The sequence below is a fragment of the Trachurus trachurus genome, assembly GCF_905171665.1.
Source record: "Trachurus trachurus genome assembly, chromosome: 24".
Classification (NCBI taxonomy): Eukaryota; Metazoa; Chordata; class Actinopteri; order Carangiformes; family Carangidae; genus Trachurus; species Trachurus trachurus.
The window spans coordinates 12,031,641-12,052,798 of record NC_139910.1 but is presented as its reverse complement, the minus strand read 5'-3'; the positions used below and the strand labels follow the sequence as shown (position 1 = coordinate 12,052,798).

General features: G+C 43.4%; 1 protein-coding gene across 1 annotated transcript in view; it reads right to left on the bottom strand.

Moving 5' to 3' along the window:
• The window catches only part of fut8b (fucosyltransferase 8b (alpha (1,6) fucosyltransferase)), a 96,422-nt gene that overhangs the window by 12,827 nt on the left and 62,437 nt on the right, over nucleotides 1-21,158 (bottom strand). Inside the window, exons 3-7 of the mRNA XM_084000937.1 lie at nucleotides 20,900-21,018; nucleotides 18,398-18,560; nucleotides 13,715-13,829; nucleotides 7,384-7,621; nucleotides 427-673 (exon numbers count right to left, since the gene is read on the bottom strand). Of these exons, the coding sequence (XP_083857063.1) occupies nucleotides 427-673; nucleotides 7,384-7,621; nucleotides 13,715-13,829; nucleotides 18,398-18,560; nucleotides 20,900-21,018 (882 nt within the window). The remainder of the gene's footprint in view (nucleotides 1-426; nucleotides 674-7,383; nucleotides 7,622-13,714; nucleotides 13,830-18,397; nucleotides 18,561-20,899; nucleotides 21,019-21,158) is intronic.

Below are 21,158 nucleotides of genomic sequence, written 5' to 3'. Positions count from 1 at the left end.
AGAAAAAACACAGCGATGGAGTTTCTTTAAACAAGTTGATTTGCATGAATATGAGCTGTAGGAGCGTAAAGCATTTAGGAAATGAAAAGGCGGAACGGCTCCTAAGCATAAACAAAGGTAGAAAATTAACCAAACAAAATGCTCCCATCAAATTAAGTTACTTTTAATACTACTGTATTAACCTCGTATTAACCTCACCCAAAGCGTGTTTGTATTCCTCCACAGCGCTCGCGGCCATGTCTTTGTTTTCTTCTTCCTATGCTTTCTGTTTGCTTTGATTGTGAAGTACTTTAATGTAGCGAATGCTATAGAAACGAACCCATTATTACTCAAGTGTTTATAACCAAGGAAAAGGAGACGACTCAACCACACACACACACACACATTATATACACACACTGAAATGTGATAACTGCGAGTTCTCACCCAATGATGGGATGTTTGAAGCCCAGCTTGGCGGTGGTTTGCTGGATCTCCTTCTCCAGCCAGGCCTGTGGGCGAACCAGGTACTTGACAAACTGGGACACCCACCAGACGGAGGGGTCGCCGTGCAGACGGTGCAGGCGCGGGGCCAGGTCCTCGGGGATGGCCAGAGGCAGGTAGGGGGGCCGAGGGTGCAGACTGTCCACTATGGGCAACTCCACCACTTGGACGTCCTTGTCGTGGGCCTCTCCTATAGACGAGCCAGAGAAGAGCAGGTGCAGAATGAGACACGACCGTCGCTGACAAGATGTTTCAGGCTGGAACTTAATGTGATTTTATGTTCATACTCATCAATGGAGACATTATTTTGTCTCCTAATTAGTTGTTTAATCTATAAAACGGGCTCATCACAGTCTCCCAGAGCCAAAACATTTGTGCCTTCAGATTATTGTTTTGTCCAAAAGCCAAAGATTTTCTATTACAATTATGGCACAGCAGCTAATGTGGGGTTGTTGGGCATTTTCCCTTCATAAATGACCTGCATGATCAATAGGTTACCTAAATGATTGCTTCATTCTCTGTGTATCAACAAACCATTTCAGGAAAACTGGAGACAAAAACAGCAGCCGAGTGACCTGGAGGTTGAAGAAATGTTTTCTTTTACTTTTCTGGCCCCGGTTAAAAGAGACTTACTGTGGATTTAAGGATGACTTGACTTGAGCAGCCAAAGTTCAAACCCCCGTTTCAGTAAAAGCTTTATTGGGCAATTTCAGCAAAGACAACCGGCATCTTTTATTCTTTCTAGAGACATCAACAAACTCTTGGCACAGATTCACCCCCCCCTCCTCCTCCTCCTCCTCCTCCTCCTCCTCCTCCTCCTCCTCCTCCTCCTCAGGTCTTAAAGGAGGCGCAATCAGTCAAAGAACTCACACCTCAGTTTGTTTCCTGAGCAGGTGCCACCATGATGCAACTGTCAAAAATAAAAACATATTTAATGGTGATGCGGGGTGATATTTCAGTATTCCTCCCCAGCTCTGTTATATATATTCATTGCTGTTCTAAATCTAAACCCACTCCCCCTCTTCAACCCCGGAGAGTCCAGCTTTTTGTGACTGACAGCTGCTCTTTGCTTGTCCTTGCTTAAAGGCCAAGGTAAGCTCCTTTCAATCAAGGCCGTGCAGGGCCAGAGGGCGAGGCAGGGACCTCGATTGGAGAGGGGGGGGTGGGTGCTGGTCTGGTGTCGGCCCCTCCAGGCTCAGTCCTGTTTGGCAGGAGCCCCTCGGCAGCGGGTCGAGCAGGGCTGAATAACGAAGGTCACCTCTCTGGGCGGCAGAAAAGCCCCCCCCATGCCCTGCCAGACCTCCGTAACACATCAAGGCCAACCATCTGTACACACACACACACACACACACACACACATGCACGATGCACACCTGCATGTGTGAACAAAGGTGGAAAACATGCGCCTACCAAAATGCACACGGAAACACATTCACACTCTTGAGTGCGAACATACAGGTTCTTGTGAACAGCAGCGGGGGGGGGGGGGGGGGTGTGTGTGGCAGAGTGGTCCAGTAGTGGGGATCCAAAATAACAAAACAATGAAAAGAAATGTGCATTTACACACGCAAAACGCACACACACACACATACACACAAAGAACCCCAGCTAATCTCATTTTACCAGAAGGGATATGCCTGGCAGACACAACCTTCACTCCCTTTTAGTCTTAAAACCCGCAGAGGTTTTTTTTTTTTTATTCCTTTCTTTTTTTTTGTTTTGTTTTGTGTGTTTTGTGTGTTTGCATTTGTGTCTATGTGTGTATGTGTGTGCACGTGTAAACCCCTGATTTATAAAAAAAAAATAAGTTTAAGGTCCATGTTCTGTCAAGCCTAAAGTGACTTCTTTAACCACTGCAGACGGGCTCTAACACAGCTGCAGCAGCGCCCCAGCCTCCACAACACACTTCCAAATAAATGGCATAATGAGTCATTAAAAATGGCCTTTCACAGTAAGGGTACACAAAAACACATGAAAAAAACAACATGAACAGAGGCTTCAGTTTGTGTGAGTGTGCGTGCGCTGAAGCATGAACTGAATATAAATTGGAAGAAGCATTAAATATTGAACTGAAAAAATATTCCCAGGCTTGTCTTTGCTTATATAACTATATTGGCATGATTCACATAAGGGGGAACGGGCATATTCTGAGGCCTGCACTTCTTGGCACAAACGTACAGATATGCAGTATGTCTTCCTCCCACAGCTACTTAATTAGATCACAAAGCTCTTCTAAATTTCATCTCGAGCCTCTGCATACATTTCCTGGATGCATCATGACTTTTAACGCATATGGCTGCACGCTGACACTGACACTGAAAGCCTATACTGTTTTTAAACCCCTCCATGTGTACCGAGCCTAATACATTTTTCACATTAGCATTGCTATGAAACTGGAGAAGCCAAAGAGTGACACCATCCAGTGAAAAAAAGAAAAAAAAAGAAAGAAAAATACGGAGCCTCCTCCCCATTCATAATACATTTGAGACCGAGTTTATGAACTTAGAGAAATTCTGTTCCAGTCTTTAAATGGCGGAGAACATTATGTTTCTCTTGCAGCTCTCAGACTCAGTCATAAGGCAGTAATATCTCTACAGAGAACCTCAAAGGAATACACTCTCTTTGGCAAATTAGCCCTTTGATCAATGAACCATTGTTCCACAAGAAGACTGCCCCCCCCTTCACCTAATGTGTGTGTTCAGAATTCAGTCTTTTACCAGGCCAGTGAGGTGGTGCCGAGTGCTCTCATGTCATCCACTGAACATTAAGGTTGTAGTAAAAGACCAGCATGCACCAGCTGGCTCTAGTGACAGTGAGGCCGTCTTTTTGGTGAGTATCAAAAACTATCATGTGTGGAAGAAAAAAAAAAAAAAACTGGCATTCAGCATCCGCTCAGATTTTATGTGTGGTTCCTAATTAAAATGAAAATGTTGCCAATTTTGAATTAAGTGTTTGATTTTTCAGGCTTTTTTTCAAGCTTCAGTTTTGGTGCAGCCACTTTTGCTTAGAGAATATTTGCTTTTTTCCCATTTGAGAGATTGTTGGCCTTTGGGTTTTGCAGGAAAAAATATGTTTATGTTTCTCAAAGCAAAGCATCAAACAAAGTAATCTCCTGTTGCCTGGCTTATATAATATACATCTATATATGGTACTGGCACTAGTATCAAAAGATTTCATGTGTTTCATGTAGCATCTCCGGTCACAGACAAGAAACAACATTTACATTCTCAATACATAACCATTATCTAATAAGACAGATTCTATACAGATTCAGATTGGTAATCATATCCTGATTGAAAGTGAAGTTTCAGAGCCTTGTAAAGTATGCCTGACTTTGTAGAAAGTCAAGCATAATAAAATAAATATTTTGGTGTCAGAACCAACATTTGCTTATTATATCAGGACTAATATCCATCATGTCTTTCCAGCAGGAGAAAGACAAGGTGAGTAAACGTCAGATAATCATAATGAAATAAAGATTTTTTTTTGTTTTGATGTGAGTGTTTTTTTGTATCGTATCAGCATGAGCATAAAAAAAGGAAACAGTATCTAAACCTAAAAGAGACATGTCATAAGACATGAGTCTGAGACCCAATCTTATCGGTTTTCTGTTTCTATACTCTGATAAATTCATGTGTTGTTTTTTTCCTGGTAACATCCACATCGCCTGTGCCGTCATCTGGAAATTCCCACTTGCAGAGGGAAAATCAGCAGGTCTCCTAATGACTTCATCACTATCTTTGATTTTCCACTAAGGCTACATGTTTCCCTGACAGAAATACCCTGTTGCTGATGTCTATACCATGCATCCTCTTCTCTCTGTCTATAAATGTCTCACATCCTGCGGGGAAAACACTTCACACACGGTCAATTTCCCACATAAACACCTATAGACCCTCCAAAGCACTACAGTACAGTATGTACACTCCCGTGTGAAGGTAAGCACAAAGGATCGGTGGCGTAACAGCATCCTGAAGGCGCAAAGGTCAATGTGCAAAAACCCTTAATCAACTGTAGTCATCAGCATAGGGAAAAAGCACAAATGCAAATCAGTATTAACTGCAGTCAAACTCTGTAATTCTCCCGGCATGGGGAAACACTGCACTTAATTAATGAGATATTCAATGTATATCTACTTCTTAATCCAAGGCCTTAGCATCCCTTAGTGGTCCAGTGCCTTGAGGAGTGCTCTAGTCTGCACTGTTAACAAAACAGGCATGACCACAGGCGTAGCCAAGCATCCAACAGGCTTACATTAGCTCTGCCTAGCTAGTTAGCTGGTTTGGTCAAGAGCAAATAGAGCCTGTATGATTTCCAGGGCTCTATAAGAACAAGATTTGAGGTCGCGAAGAGGCCTGAGGAGGGGAGTGGTGCTCTATAGTGAGGTGGCTGCAGGCTACGAGCAGCCAGATATAGTATAATAATATGGATCTATAGGAGGCTGTTTGTAAGACACCAGAGGAAGACGTTAGATAGTGGAAAAGGACACATGAAAGGCAGGAGAATAAGGAAGGGAAGGCGGTGGGAGAACAGGAGATAAGAGGAGAGACCCCAGGAGAGCACAAGTCAAATGAAGCGATAGGAGAAAAATGAAGTGCTGAAAGGATGCGGCGATGAGAACAAGAAAGCAACGAGAAAGACGGCGATAGAGAGGAGGGGGGAGAGAGGGAGGAGAGAGGAGGGGGGGCGGGGCAGGGACAGACATCACCACTGATCTCCACTGAATTTACAAATGCTATGCTTTTCTCAGATTAACGGAGGCATACTCACTAACGCCACTGGGACCATCCATTAATCATATTAAAATCACATTTTCAATTCATTGCTCTGTGCAATCTCATTCATAAATGATGCTACTACCTTGCGTTGGTAAGGAGATCCATTTCCTCTGAGCAAGCACATCGATCTTTGGTCTGAAGTGCTCTGGTGCCAGGTATACATATGAACCCCCTCATGCTACACCATGGTGTTCATTATAAACAGCCCATGAATGGTGCTGAATTCTAATGACACACGTAAATACCAAGATGGAGAGTCTACAGTCACACTATCGACTCCATCAGGTTTTATTGGGGAGCAGCTAACATGCTAACACGCTGGTAAAAGAACAGCCATGACATTACAGTTCAACCCGAGAGGGGCAGAAAACTGTCTGGGAGCTACGTATAAATGCACCTGTAGAAGTGGAGAAATTTCAGATGAGAGGTGAAAAGTCCGACCTGCACCTCAGTGGGAATCATCCTCAGGGGATCATGAATGAATGTGTGTAAAAAAATAAATAAAAAAACAGTTGTTGAGAGAATTCAGTCGAAAGTGTTCAGCGATGTGACTGAATGATTGACTGTTGAACCCCAATTTCCATCCCTAGAGCCGTGGTACTAGTTTGACAAAAATATGAACACCATTCTAGTCCGGATCAGACTATTCCCTGCAACCAACCGCCTCCAGCGTTTTCCATCATTACACCTTTAAGTATTGAAATCCCTGAGCAGAATAATGAAGTCTCCAGGCAAAACCCTCTCCCGGAGGATACTCCAACCCAGACTCTCCAATATGGCTCTGCTGGTCGGCCAATAGGTGCAAGGCAGCTCTCAGTACGTTCCTTTCCTTGACTTTCCTTTCCTTTCCTCTCAGCTGCACCGAGGTAACCCCATTGTTCTCCTACAACGCTCGGTTCACAGATATTTCTAATAGCTACGGCTCCTCTCCCTCTGGAAAGGTGAAATTTCACATCCCACGAGCCCTGTTTTCCCAGAGGTCCATGCACCCCGGCACATGACCTTGTCAGCAGTGGGCACGCTATACAGCAACCCCAAGTTCTTTTCAAGGTAAGAATGACCAGGTCCCCGTGGGATACAGTACACACTCAGCTCCCTGCAAACTGCTGCAAACTGCATTTCAAAGCCCGGCTCAGAGGGAGGATATTCCTTTGAGGCCAACGCCGATATTTAAAACACTAAATTATATACTGATGTGGAAGTGGATTTTCAGAACGCAGCTTTTAAAGACAAAATATGAAATGTTTTGAGTCTGAGCTGCCACAACCTGGGCCTGAAACTGAGAAAATTATACAGCCCTGCTCAGTTTAGACATTTGCTTACCCAGGAAATGACCAGTCAGGATGATGATGCTCACACACTCTTCATCAACAAACACATTTCCAGCCATTCCTGTCTGCATCAGAGACTGTGAGTAGGAGCTTACTGTATGGTCAGGGGATCGTGTTGCTCAATGAAACCCAGTCACAGGCTTTCTTAGCAATTAAACCTTTGAGCACTAACCTGCTGCCGCTACATTCGCTGCCAGGAACTGCACAGTCCTGCTTAGCCAGAGAATTCACACTTTGTTTTTGCTGGAGCAGCACAAAGGAGAAAGTCTGGCCGCCCCCTATTTTTCAGCTGGGGTGGACTGAGGGGTAATTTGATTATTTAGCAACCAATCACACAGCACCGAGCCTGCACTGCAAAAACTCAAAATCTTTCCAAGAATATTTGTCTTATTTTTTGTCAAAATGTCTCATTTCTAGTCAAAACTAATCTCTTTCCACTTAAAATAAGACTCATCACCTAAAAATTTACTTATTTTTAGATCATTTTCACTTGTTTCAAACAAATTTTCACTTGAAATAAGTAGAAAAATCTGCCAGTGAAAGCAAGTTGTTTGTGCTTGTAATAAGAAAGAAAAACTTGATCCACTATCAGATTTTTCTACTTATTTCAAGTGAAAATCTGCTTGAAAGAAGTAAAAAGTGTCTAAAAACAAGCTACTTTTTATGTGATGAGTCTTATTTTAAGTAGAATGAGATTTATTCCAAATATTCCTGGTAAGAGTTTTTGCAGTGTGTGAGTGTGTAGCGCTGTGTGTAGGAGTGTGTGGAGTGTGTGGAGTGTGTGGACCTACCTGACCAGTGTCCAGTGGTGGCTCCAGAGCGGTCAGTGCAGGTGTTGCTGACGGGCAGGAAGACGGTCTCCCAGCCGCCGGGGGCGTAGCGCCAGTTGTGGGACTCCAGGATGAGCGTGCGCTGGGTGCCATAAGCGATCATGAAGCAGTATACGACATGGTGGAGCTGGCAGCCGTATCCACAGCCCTTATTGATGTTGCACACCAGCTTTCTCGCCTTACTGCAGTCTGGGGGGTTCTGGGAGGGCGAGAGGAAAAAAAAGAAATGTTTCAACTTTTTTTTTTTTTTTTATTGCTTGACCTTCGTCTTGTACCTCTCAAAGCCCTGCTCTCTGACTTGTAATAACACATGGCTGATATTGTTTTCTTTGTTACCTTTGCCTGTCTGTCTCATACTCCGATCCGCTCTAATTTTTTGTTACCCGCTCAATCTTGTTCTCTGCTGCTCTCTTTACCAGCCGGTTCCTCTATATCAGCTTCCATGACGCCCTTACAGATTCCTCTTTTACCATCTTTTAGAGGGATAAAACACGTATATTCTGTGTATATACACACTGCATTGTCTGTGCAGTCACAACCCCATATAGCTCTATCTCACTGTTGTTGTGCAGACAGTATAAAAAACACATGAATGAGCCGCTGCGTGACTCGTTTCTTAAATGCGATGAACATTGGCACTGTAGCTCCAGTCCAACCTCCATACACTATTGTGGTGCTTTCCTCTCAAAAAAACAAACAATTTACTACTGTTTGAGTATCATTTGATAAAAAAATTTAGGTAATTATTTAGGCTTAAAAAAAATAGACAATAAATCTGTTACCATTTTTTAAAGATTGAAGTCTTTAGTAGAAAGCAACGGTCTGAGGCGTTTCCCTGGGATTTGTTGACAATAATATTGCTGGCCTTATCTTTTAATACCTCCTCCTCCTCAACGTTTTTTGTTGCTCTTGCATTCTCTCATTCCTTTGCTTTCCCTTGCCCCCTTTTTTGCTTCCTGTCCATGCGCTCATTCTCATTATTTTTTTTCTTCTTCTCCCCTCACATGGTTTCCTCATCTCATAAATTAACTTCAATATCATACAAAGTCTGAGGGGATGAATACCAAATGGGAGACGCTGATGGAAGAAACAAGGATTTCTTTTTTCTGTGTCAAAAAAAAAGAAGGAAAAAAAAAAAAATAGTGGAAGCCAGCAGAGAGTGACACATGCTGTGTTGTCGATGAGTCGCCGGGCGGGTTGTGATTCGCTCGGCAGCCAGTCTGAGCGACTCCGAAACGCTCGTGCCAACCGGCTTCCTAAACAGCAATTACCGGCTGATGGGAGTGTTTTCCTCATTAGGCTGCTGCAGCTGTGGATGGTTCACAGTAATCAGGCCGCCCGGCACCCACCGGTGAACGCTGCCTATCGCACACTAGCAGGAGAGGGAGAGGGAGGAAGAGAGGGATAAGGATGGAAGTGAAGAGGGACAGAGATGAGAGGATTTTTTTTTAAAACAGAGGAGAGGAAATGAAAAAGAGAACGGGAGGCTGTGATGATGGAGGAAATGAGAGGAAAAAGGGGAGAGGAGAGGAGAGGAGAGGAGAGGAGAGGAGAGGAGAGGAGAGGAGAGGAGGGAGGGCTCCTTAAGGTGCTGAACCTGATTACCACCTATGCTGTTCAATAACATGAAGAGAGCAGAGCAGAGCAGCCGTGGAGCTGACAGAGGAAAACCTCGCAGGTATTTCCTCAGAGTTCCCGGCTGCCCTGTTTGCTCCTCGCCCCACAGGTGCAGGCTAACTTACTGTACTAATAATGCACCGCCGCACTCTGACAAGGCGAACCTGTGTATAGGGCTTGTTTTCTGTCGACAGAGCTCAGCATCTGAGCCGCTACGTCTCCATGAGATCGATGCGTGGTGGCGTGAGGCGCCAGGCGACGGAGGCCACCGCTGGATCCCCCTCCCCGCTTCCCACCCCGGCTGATAATGATGAAGCTGGAATGACTCCGAAGCGCTGAGAGACTCGGTTCAAGGATAATGATGGCAGATGCATGCACAGAGGCAGCCTCCGAGTACCGCTCTCTGTACTGTAGGTTAAGTGCCTGTTTAAATTGTGTCATTTTTTTTTTTTTGGAGTGTGAAACACACAGGTAGTTGCAGAGTGATGGGATTCTGTGGTGAGAGGGACCACATTGGTATTGTTTATTCAGGGAATATGGCTGAAAACAACTGGAATTGAAAAACGGCGCGTCAAGCTCAGGTAATTATCTGCTGTGTCGCCCGCGTTCAAAAATGCATGAGGATGATGAAAGGAAGCTGTGAGCACTCTTGATGATATTTAAAGTACAACTACATTTTGTACTCTGTGTTGCAGCTTTACAGCACATCATTAAGCTCATTTAGGTTTTTTTCTTTCATTTTCCTCATGGACATGTTTTGAGGCGAAGAAAGCCATAACGCACCCGCTGTGACACATTTTAAACTTTTAACAATCAACAGTGTGTCATTTAGAGGAGCTCTGTAGTAAACCTGAGCGCTTACATCCACAGTGACTGAACTGCCGAAGAGAAAAGTCAAATATCATCAGGAATTTCAAACAAGAGCAGGAGGAGTCTGGTTTTTTTTAATCATTTCAAGCCTCTTTTTCTGTATCTATCAGCTGCAGGCGTTTTCTTCTCATCTTCTGCGTTCTGTATCTATGTACAGTACAGTAGCTTTCATTGCTACTGACTGAGGCTTCCTTTCCTGACACAGGATTCAAACTGTGTGCCTATGCATGAGGGAAGTCACAGAGAGGGGTGTATGTATGTGATAGATGAGATGTGGACGACACAAAAGCCTTTCATTTCTATGCCTTTGTCTGTGCTGTGAACAGATACAACTGTCTTTCTCTTTCTGCAGCTAAATATGTGTTTGCTGCTCCGTGTGGTCAATACATGCACCAATTTGAAATGGATCAAATGGATTTTCAGTGTCAGTAACCACAGGTGTTGCCAAATCTACCAGGACTGAATTATCAAAGCACTCACATAGCACCTTTTGAAGCTGATGTGGTAAACCAGTTAGCAAACTGTTGCCTATTTACATATCAAACACAAATGAAGCAACATTAGTATTAATCTGGAGTTACATTTCTGGCCACTCTGTGACTCCGATTCAATTGATGAGTTTGTAAATTTGGAGCATTTTCTCCTTCGTTCGGTTTCTTTTACCTTTTGAGAAATAATCAAGTGAACCAAAACACATTGTTACAAACCACATGAGAAGATTAATTCTGCTTATTGATCAGATTGTTTGTCTTAACCACAGGAAGAAGGCTGTGGAAACTCAATCTGAGGTGAGTTCGCCTGCTTGCGGGGTCAGACCGAGTTCACAACTCACACCTAAAAAAAAAAACTGGGACCAGACTGAGACAACCTCTTCAAAAGTGTTTTTGGTACAATTGTCTTCATCCACACCTGAGTGCAATTACTGTTACACACCTGCTCAAACAGATCGTATCCTTAGTCCAATAACCACACTCTGTTTTGTTGTAAACTCTACCAGCGTCTGAAAGAAATACGTGGCTCTTTAGCCACTAATTGCTCCAGCGCAGGTTTCCAATCATTTCCTAGCCAAGGCCCCTGAACAGCATTAGCTTCTGGCCAGAGGCCCCTTCTGCAAAAAAACAAACCTATATTTTCTTATGCTCATTAACACAATTTAAACTATATAGGGCTGAAACTAACGATGATTTTCATTATCGATTAATCTGTTGATTATTTGTTTGGTCAATAAAATGTTAAAAAATGTTGAAGAATCAGTGTTTCTCAAACCACAAGATGACGTCCTCAAATGTCAAACCAGAAATATTCACATTTAAGAAGCTGAAATCAGAGAATTTGGACTTTTTTTCTTAAAAAATACATAAACTGATTGTTCGATGATCAAAATAGTTGACGATTAATTTAATAATCGATTATTGTTCGATTAATCATTGCAGCTCTAGTGCATTACGTTTAAGACCTTTCCTTGTCAGAGCTTGTTCCTTTTCGTAGCACTAGCTAGCTTCATGCAAACAAGCGAGCTATTTCAGAAGCAGAGCAGCTCGACGGCAGACGCAGATCGACAGGCCAACACTTATTTATGACATGATGAATTATGCTTTGACTGCAGGCAATAGAACGATCAGCATGGGAAATAGGTTTTCAATATGATATTAAATATATGTCATAATGAATAAATGCAAATACAATAGTGATGATTTGATCAAACTGTTGAGGACCCTCTAATGCCCACTGGTTCCCCACCCCACTTTATAAACCATTGTTCTAGCCAACTGCGTTTGTCTGCAATTTGTTTGTGTGTGTCTGTGTATGTGTGTGTGTGTTTTAAAGCTTTTAAAGCTCTTTCATTGAAACCAGCTGCCTGCTATGGCCACAAGCTACACTGAAGGGAGCGATGACAGTGAAGCTGCAGTAAAGTAGCAGCTGGGAAATCATAACAGTGATCTGAAAGTCACAAAAACAAAGCTGAAGCAGAATTGATGATAATAGTCAATTGGAATTTCTACCAGGAATAAAATAGTGATTATTGCTGCTATAAAGTAGTGAATATACTTGTTGAGTGACAAGTGGTTTCTGGGAGATGCAGTGGAAAAAGAAAACAAAACAAAACAAAAAAGTTGAAAAACACAATTTTTCTTATTAATCCCACTATAAAAAGGCTCATAGTGCAAAAATAGATGAAAGCCATGTCCAACAGAAATCCATCTGAAGGAGCAGATCAGTGCTCACGCAGTGTTGTGAGGGGACAGATGGAGCAGATGCAGAGATGGAGTTGGTTAAACCAGGAATGAAGGGAGAAGCTGGTACGGATGGCAGAGACAGCAGGACAGGAGGGAGGAGTCTGTGTGTGTGTGTGTGTGTGTGTGTGTGTGTGTGTGTGTGTGTGTGTGTGTACACATACAGACAGACTTGTGAGTGACTGTGTGTGAGTGAGATAGTGACACCACGGCACTCACACAGACACACAGGGCATTTCTTTGTGTACAAGCATGTGCATCAATCTTGTGGCTTGTGGAGTTTGTGCGTGCATGCGAGTGTGTGTGCTTGTGTAGGTGCGGGTGAATCCATCTGCGCACGACCATCTCCATGCATGTGTGTGTGTGTGTGTGTGTGTGTGATGAATTAGTGATGGCAGCTGGTGGAGCGGTGTGATCCCTCAGCGGTGGTGACAGCAGCTGTTAGTGGTGCTGTCTCCGCCCAGCCAGACTGACTGGGTCCTCTTCATCAAACACACCGGCTCATTAATGCTGCAGGGCCGCGCCGCCCCACCCCAGAGCCCCGCAGCCCTGCAGCCCCGCCAGGGCTGGAGAGGAGGAGGAGAGGCGAGGCGCTGTAGTGGGGTTGAGTGGATGTGTCCTGGGTCTCAGGTTGTGTATGTGCATGTGGTGCAGCGAGCATATGTGCATCTATCTAAAAGCCAGTAGGTGTGTGTATGTGTGTTTGTATCTTACTTTGTAGGGGTGGGAATCTTTTACTATCTCACGATTCGATTCGATTCAAAATCGATTTTCGATTCAAAACGATTTGATTCATAATGACTTCTGCTTCAGTCTATCGGTGTGCAAAGGATCCTCATGATCTACTCAGATCCCAGAATGACTTAAGTGTCTTTTTCACATTTATTGAGTTTTAAACATTTATCTATGCTTAGATGGAATTGTTGAAACTGTTGCATAAAAGCAATATCACATATTACTTAAGTAGCTAAATTAAAAGTCCCTCTTTATTAAAAAATAATGCAGTTAAACATGCTGCCTTTTAAATTCTAAGGAAATGGAGGCTGACAGCCAGCAGTTTCATTTTTTTATTTTTAAAAATTTTGGGACATTTTATATCGATTCTGAATCATATTAAATGAGAATTGCGTCTTTATGTGAATCAATTTTTTGGCACACCCCTATTACTTTGAACTGCATTTCTGCATATGTATGTGTGTCAATCTGTCATTTTGCAAGTCTGCATTTGTGTATGTGTGTTTTGGGCGCAGCATGCATGCATGTGTGTATGTGTCGCTAAAGCGCTGACAAGCAACACGGATCCTGCTTGTCAGATGCGCCTGCTGGAACCGTCTGCTATCACAGCCCTCACCTGCTCCTCAGGGGGAAACGGATACGGACAGTTATGGATGGTGCAAATGAGACTAGCGAGTGTGAAACATGTCCTCAAAAAAACGCATACTCGCATTTGTTTATGTGAGGGAAAACATTTGCATGGGTGCTGACAATGTATCTGTGGTTATGTATATATGTGCGTGAGTCAGAGATAATACAGCGCCAGTTGGCGGAGCAGCAGGTGCGTCTGTAGCTACCTGTAGGTAGGTGATTCTGTTCTGGACCAGGTCTGACAGGTCTTTAGCCTCCTTCACTCTCCACTCGCCCACTCCGTCCGCCTGGCTGAGGTAGTACAAGTCTGTCATGATGGACCTGCACGCACACACACAAACACATGCACACACACAAAAATCTTGAATTATTTATGCTCACATATGTTCACATGCAAATAAACCACCTGATCTTAAGACACTGAGTGATGCACTCTGTTGATCATATGTGTCTTGTCATGTTTGTGTAAGAACTAAACAGAACAGCGTCTTCTCCAGATGTGGCCATTAATAACTGCAGACAACGAGCGGCCGCTCACCAGTACTTTCCCCCTCGTTGCAATGTGAAAAGCGCCACGTCGCCCACACGGCCATTTATAGACACTAGGTTCTTATTCAAACAGCTGTAAAGTAATGCGTGTACATTCTCAAAAAAATGATGAATAGCCTCGCCTTGTAAAGTAAAGCACTTTGTTCCCATAGCAGCCATTCAGACGGATGCAAGTTAATGATCATCATGCAAATCAAAGGGCGACTCGGTGAGAAACCAAGGCCACAGAGACTCCTTCACCAGTGCCTGTGTTTACTGCATTGACCATGGTAGTTAAGAATTGAGTGTGTGTGTGTGTGCAAAAAAACACAAAACTAGTCACAAGACCTTTAGCCTGACATACACACACTTTACACTCACACACACAATGACATTCTAGAAATGAACACAGGCATTTTCAAAACCGTGCGTTTGGATTAAATGAAGTGAAATAAAATTCTTGAACATAAATATTTATACTGTGCGAGAACAGAAATTTGTCAACCGCCTGAGATGTTTTCGTACTGTTTAAGCAGGTTTCCATAGATACACTTGGTTCCTGGGTAACTGAAAACCAACACAACTCTTTTTTATGACATTTATTGCAACGGGTCCCAGGTACTTGTGAGTGAACTATGGACATGTGGTGCAGCGTTAGAGGGAAATTAAGATGGAAAATGTGAATCAAAAGGCGTGCATGGTGGTCCATCATTTTCCTGCAGGTCTCTTATTTTGAAAATCTCTGTATGCAAGTTAGGTTCGGATGGGTTTTCCCAGGGTCTTTTTTTTAGATCACCATTTAGACCTTTAATCTGTGGTTGTACCAGAAACATCAACACCTCAGAAAATCTGTCAACAATCCTGAATTAACAGGATTTTCGCATGAATGTGATAAAACCTGTTTTCTGTAGTTATTGAACCACCTGGATTTTGCAAAAAAAAAACAGACCAGCAGTTTCTACTGTGACAGAAGGTTTTCCCATCATAGCCAACCCATGCTCGGATATACCGACGAACTATGTTGTGACATGATCTTGACTAAGTGATCTTGCATATTTTATACATCTGGCATTACGGATCTGCAGCTCGTGTCTGTGACCCTATTTCTGTCCAGACATGAAGCCTCGTCTTCTGTTGAAACACAGACTGAATGAACTTCAGCCTCTCTGACTTCCTGCACAAACATTACCGTTCCTGCTGCGGTAAACCTATAAAGTGCGATCTGCGTACTCCAGCAGGTAGAGTGTCTTCGAGGCCAACTCCAAAGCCTACAAAAGCTTTTTGATAAGCAGCATATGCTAACAGTGCAGTGGCGTGTTAAACATTACCGAGGCTCAACATGCTCGAAGGATATTTATGGAAAAAGTGTCGTTTCTGTCACGCTGACTGATGACAACAACGTCTCTCTGGTTGTTTATCCCTTTTTTTTTTTTTTTGGATTAAGTCTGCCATCTGCAAGCCTGTGACAGCGAATCTGTGTACATGTCACACACTGCCAAATTTTGTGACCATTCCACTTACAAACATGCCCAAGAGCTCTGATATATGCAGTGAAGGGCAGATGCAAACACATCACACACACTCGCATACACACACACACACTTATGCAAGCTTAATTTATTACTCACTTCTTTGACCCAAATCAGTCACATCCTGTGTGACTTGGAGTTCTTTTGCATATATTCAGTAGTGCGTGCAAAGATACACGCACACACACGGAGCAGACAAATGCACCACGTCCCATTTCAACAGTGCAGCGTGGTGAATAGCGCCTTTCTCTACGACTAAGACAGTATCATTACTCATTGACCCATTTTGAAGCTGGAACCACAGTGAGTGTGTGATGGATGTCAAACTCTCCTCCGGCGGGGACACGAGGGAGTCATCACCGACCGTCTGTGGGAAGTAAAAGCAAACCTGGCCGGCCGCAAGACTTAACAAGAAGGGATCAACAGACAAGCGCTGAGGGATTTGGCAGCGAGACAGGGGAACACCACGCGGCCGTGACGTCCTGCATATGTATCTGGGATGTGCTGCTATGTGTGTGTGTGTGTGTGTGTTTGTGTGTGTATATAAAGTATGTGTGTGGTCCTGTGGGCTTCCCCGGTGCTTCTCATTGTCTCGGGCAGCAGACGTCAGGGCTGCAGCCGCTGGTCTTGGCAGCGGAGCACAAAGGAGGTTCAGGTTTACATTACAGCATGAATATCGCCAGGCAACAAGAGGCATTATTTGATTGGCTCAGAGCCCTGTAGTGAACTGTTCTATGACTATTATGACATAACATGAGCACTGTTTACCCAGCTTCCCTTGCACCACCCATACTACTACTACTACTACTACTACTACTACTACAGTACCTCTGGATACATTCTGTTGCCTGATCATGTACTGTAGATTAACAGTGATTATTTTTCACTATGGCTCCTCTTCTGAACCCTTTTTATTATTTCTCTGTTAGGTTTATTATTCTATTTTCAGTTGTAGGTTGGATTTTATTTTCTCAAAGCTCAGATCACACACACACATTAATCTGCAGTGCTGTGTAATACATCTTACAATACCCACAAAACAACACCCTTTGCCTATATTTATGTTCTGTTCTTGTTTCTTGGAGCAGATCAGAACAGGTGGATTAATGTAGCTGACAAAGCCTTACATCTTCTTTCCCAGTTGTTAGTTATGGTTTTGTAGAAGTTCAAATCTTTCTTTCTTTTCTTTTTTTGAAGCTTTTAATTTTGAAACTTAACCACCTGTCTTGGCATGGAAAGTGTAATTTTTCTACACTTGTTTCATTATTGACGCACTGATGTGTTTCGATACATAGGTGTGTGGGTGCAGAGTTGCAGATTTCCTACACACTTGAACTTTGAACTTTGCTTCTCGGCATATCTCAATAAACTTTCAGACTGTTTCCCGTTTCCCTGTCAATAAAACTTATCTGAAAGCTCTTCATGATGCAGACGTGCTCCATTTATATTTTACTTGGGAACATTTTTGCGGAGACAAGGAACTCACCTTCCTCTTGAGCAGAATCTTAATGAGGGAGTTGTGCATTTACTGGAGTCAAACATTTCATTGCTCTTTCCACCTCTGCCCCTATCTGCTCTGGCTCTCCCAGCCTCTGCCTGCAGCACATACAAAGAAATCTGTGGGACTCGGCATGAAAGTGAATGCATGTAGAAGTCGGAGACTGCGTGTGTGTGTCAGTGTGTATTCATGCATGTCTGTGTGCGCCGGGTGAGGAATCAGTCTTTGGAAAGCTGCTTAGGCAACAACGACTAAGACAATGGGCCATGAAAGCCACTTCACCAGGATTACAAAAACCCACTTGGCTAAGTGACAACAGGACTTTCTTCATTCAGCCATGTGGAAACCTGGCACCGGCCGGATGACACAGAGTGTGTGTCTGTGACCTTTGACCTTTTGCTTCTCAGCAAACACTACAAAGTGCTGCTTTCAAGTCCTCGACCCAGAAACAGCTTGAGTCCTAACGTTTGACATCAGCAGTGGGCAGTGCCAGTAAACAGCCGCCTGTGAATCAACACTGAATGCATTAACAAGTAGTAAAGACTAAAAATAAAAGATCCACTGCATAACTAATGATTATGTTCAATGTCAGTTAAGCTGTATTTAAATATTGTACTTTTTAGTGAAAACAAATATAATTGGATCAGTTATTAGGATAGTAAATTAAGCTAATATATATGCATGGTATAGATGGATGTATTGTATTATCTTAGGGTAATTATCTTTTTAAGTTAGCTTAACCCTATGGTCTTATAATAGATCCATGATGGTATATCAGTAGTTAGCTTAGCTTATCTTAGCATAAAGAGGGGAAACATCTGTTAAATGGCTCAGTTATATACTATGACTGTGAAACCAGGTGCTTTACACTTCACTGTTTCAGTGTTTTACATCAAACATCATTGTGTTAATTAGTCACCATATATCTCAGTTGTTTTGTCCACATCACTTTCACACTAATATCAAATTATTCCATTTATTATTTTCTGGGATGTTTTATTTTGCTGATGGTAAATATCATCAATAATTGACCTACTTCTACTGTGCACAGACCTGACTTTAAGTGTAAGGAAGACAAACACAGTGACAGACAGACACACTTGTATTAACTTTCATGCCTCAGGGGGAAATCAGTTACAAAATGACCTAATGTGCTTGACTGTGGGAGGAAAAGCTTCACAGACAACTAAGCAGGCACCACCACACAGAAAAGGCCCCACAGGCCAGGCTCTGTTTTAACTTCCTGCTGTGAGGTGACACTGGTTTTTCTACAAATACTTGTTGGAACTTAACATTTTCAACTTTTTTTTTTACTTCTTTAAACATTTGCCCACCTCTCCTGGTGTCCCAGGTCCTGCAGGAGTGTGTCGGCGTACTTCTGCCTCTCGCTGGGCTCAACGGTGGCCAATTTCTTCACCTCGCTGCGAACAAAGTACCAGAACTCCTTAACGCCGTTTTCCACCCTTCTCCGCAGCTCCTCCTGAGTGGGCCCGGGGCCTGCAAGCAACATAATGTAAAGATAATAGGGCTGTCAAACCATTAAAAAAAATTAACTTGATTAATTGCAATACTACTTTGTGATTAATTGCGATTAAAATACTAAATATACTAATATTACTTGTATTTTCTTTTAATCTTTCTTATATAATATTGAAGAATGTAATTTATGTTCCTACATTTAATCCATTAGAATCTAAGAATGCAATTAAACAGATATGGTGAAAAATAATAACACATCATGGTTGTTTGTTTTTTCACAACAGCACTTCTTTTTGATTAGTGTATTAAATAAGTGCCCATGTATCCCACTGCACACCCTAACCTTCATTAACAAATCACCATCACAGGCTTTGTTGTGAATGGAAACCACCGTCCGCCACGGGAAACACTCGCAAACATAGTTTACAACTAGTCAGACAGTCTGTTTTCCCACTCCCATCTGTGATCAAACAGTGAGTTTTTATCCAATCACGGCAGTCGGACAGGTCTTTACAGGATGCAGATGGGATGATGCTGCATTAAAGACGGAAAATACGGGACGAACCCCGTTGATTCAGAATGGGATGCGGTATTTATTTAACCTTCAATTACAGAGTGTTCCCTGTTTTTAAATGGACGGGTGGTGACACAGATACGCAGACAGGTTTCACCTCAGCCACGTAATGTGATTACTCATGCCTTAATGTTTGTAACGCGTTATTGTTTCCAGAGTGAACACGTTAACTTGGACCGCCCTAAAAGATACACAGCAAGTACGATCACGATGATGTCACCTAATCTGGAAGAACCAGGTGGGAAAGGAAAGGACACTGGGACCGTTCGAGGATTAGACGATGTGAGAAGAAGTAGGCTGATGGCACAAAGCAAGGTTTCGGTGTCGCCATAAAAACGAGGATTTCCATGCTCCGTACTTTGTCCCTGGGTGTTGCTTTGACCTCGTTAAGGAGCACTTGATCACTGTTTTTTTGTGTCTCATGGCTCTCTCATGTGCGCTCTCTCACACACTCACTAACAACAGGAAGGAACTCTACACCCAACCTGCACCAAACAATGTGGAGTAACCCACTTGGAGAGCACAGCTGCCTGCTCTGGTTTCTGTGGAGAGAAACAACAACACACACACACACACACAAAAAAAACAGAGGGAAAGGAAGGACAGCCTGGAGCAGGAGGAGAAGGAGGTGGTGGTGAAGAGGGAAAATTGCTTTTTTTTTTTTTTTTTTTTACTTTCCTATCTTGCACTCTCTTCTTTCCTCACTCCCTCCCTTTGTGTAAAAAAAAAAAAAAAAAAAGCTGGAGGGTATTTTTAGCTTTTTCTTCCCCTGCGGCAAGATGGAAAGGCTGACCCTGTGCTGCCCTCCACGCTCACATGTCCTTTTTTATTTTCTCTCTGTCTGCCTCTTTTCTCTCCTCTCTCCTCTCTCTGGCTCTTTCCCTCCTTCTCTGCCATTGGAGGCTTTCACTCTGCTTCCACTTCATTCACACGTTCCTCCGCCTCTCACCCAACAGCTTCCCCTGCCCCTCTGACCACCGCTTAAGAGTGGCAAACGCCCACGTGACCCTGCCCATCCGACGGCGCGCCTCCGTCATCATCGTGGCTGGTTTAAAGGGATAGTTCACCCAAAATTCAAATTTCACTCATTATCTACTCACCCTCATGTCGACTAAGGGCTGGGAGAAGTTTCAGAGTCCTCCGTGCCTTCTCGGAGTTACGGGGGGGTCTGCGCAGCAGTATTTGTCCATATAATGGTTGTGAACTAAAAAACATCCAAATACCTCCATACTGTCCCTCTTGTATTGAAGCCCCGACATGAGAAATTGTTCTGCCGGTCAGTGCAAATCTGACACAGGAAGAGCAGTGAACCGAGACACTGGGAGCTTCCGCTACAAACAAGCTTAAAATATAGACATATTTAATTTTTTTCGGAACAATTTCTCATGTCGGGGCTTCAATATAAGAGGGACAGTATGGAGGTATTTGGATGTTTTTTGGTGTGTCTTTTTGAACGAAGAAAAGTGAGCTCCATTCACAACCATTATATGGACAAATACTGCTGCGCGGACCCCCCCCGTAACTCCGAGAAGGCACGGAGGACTCTGAAAATTCTCCCAGCCCTCAGTCAACATGAGTAGATAATGAGTGAAATTTGAATTTTGGGTGAACTATCCCTTTAACGTTGGGCGACACTCAGGACTCCACCTGCAGGCGAAGGCCCACGAGAGCTGTTTCTGACCAAATATATTCAACCCCCGCACCTTCAAAATCAGTCCTTTCATATGTCCAACCTCGGTGCCTACTCCTTCCCCCACAACCTGTGTATTTCTTTTTTTCTTACCGTCTCCAGTGAGCTTCTGGAAGCTGTGGATCTTCTGTTTGGCTCTGGTTAGCTGGTCCTCCAGGGAGCGAAGCCTCCCTGCAGCCAGGGACCCTGCTTCTGCCTGACCCTCTGGTATCCTGAGGGAGAAAGAGACACAAGAAGAGGTTGAGATGGGTGAGCATGGGAGCGTGTCTACACTGGTAGAAGCAAGAGAGCGCGAAAATAGTCCTTCTTCCCATAAGTATTCTGCTTAAAACTGTAAAACCATGTCCCAGTA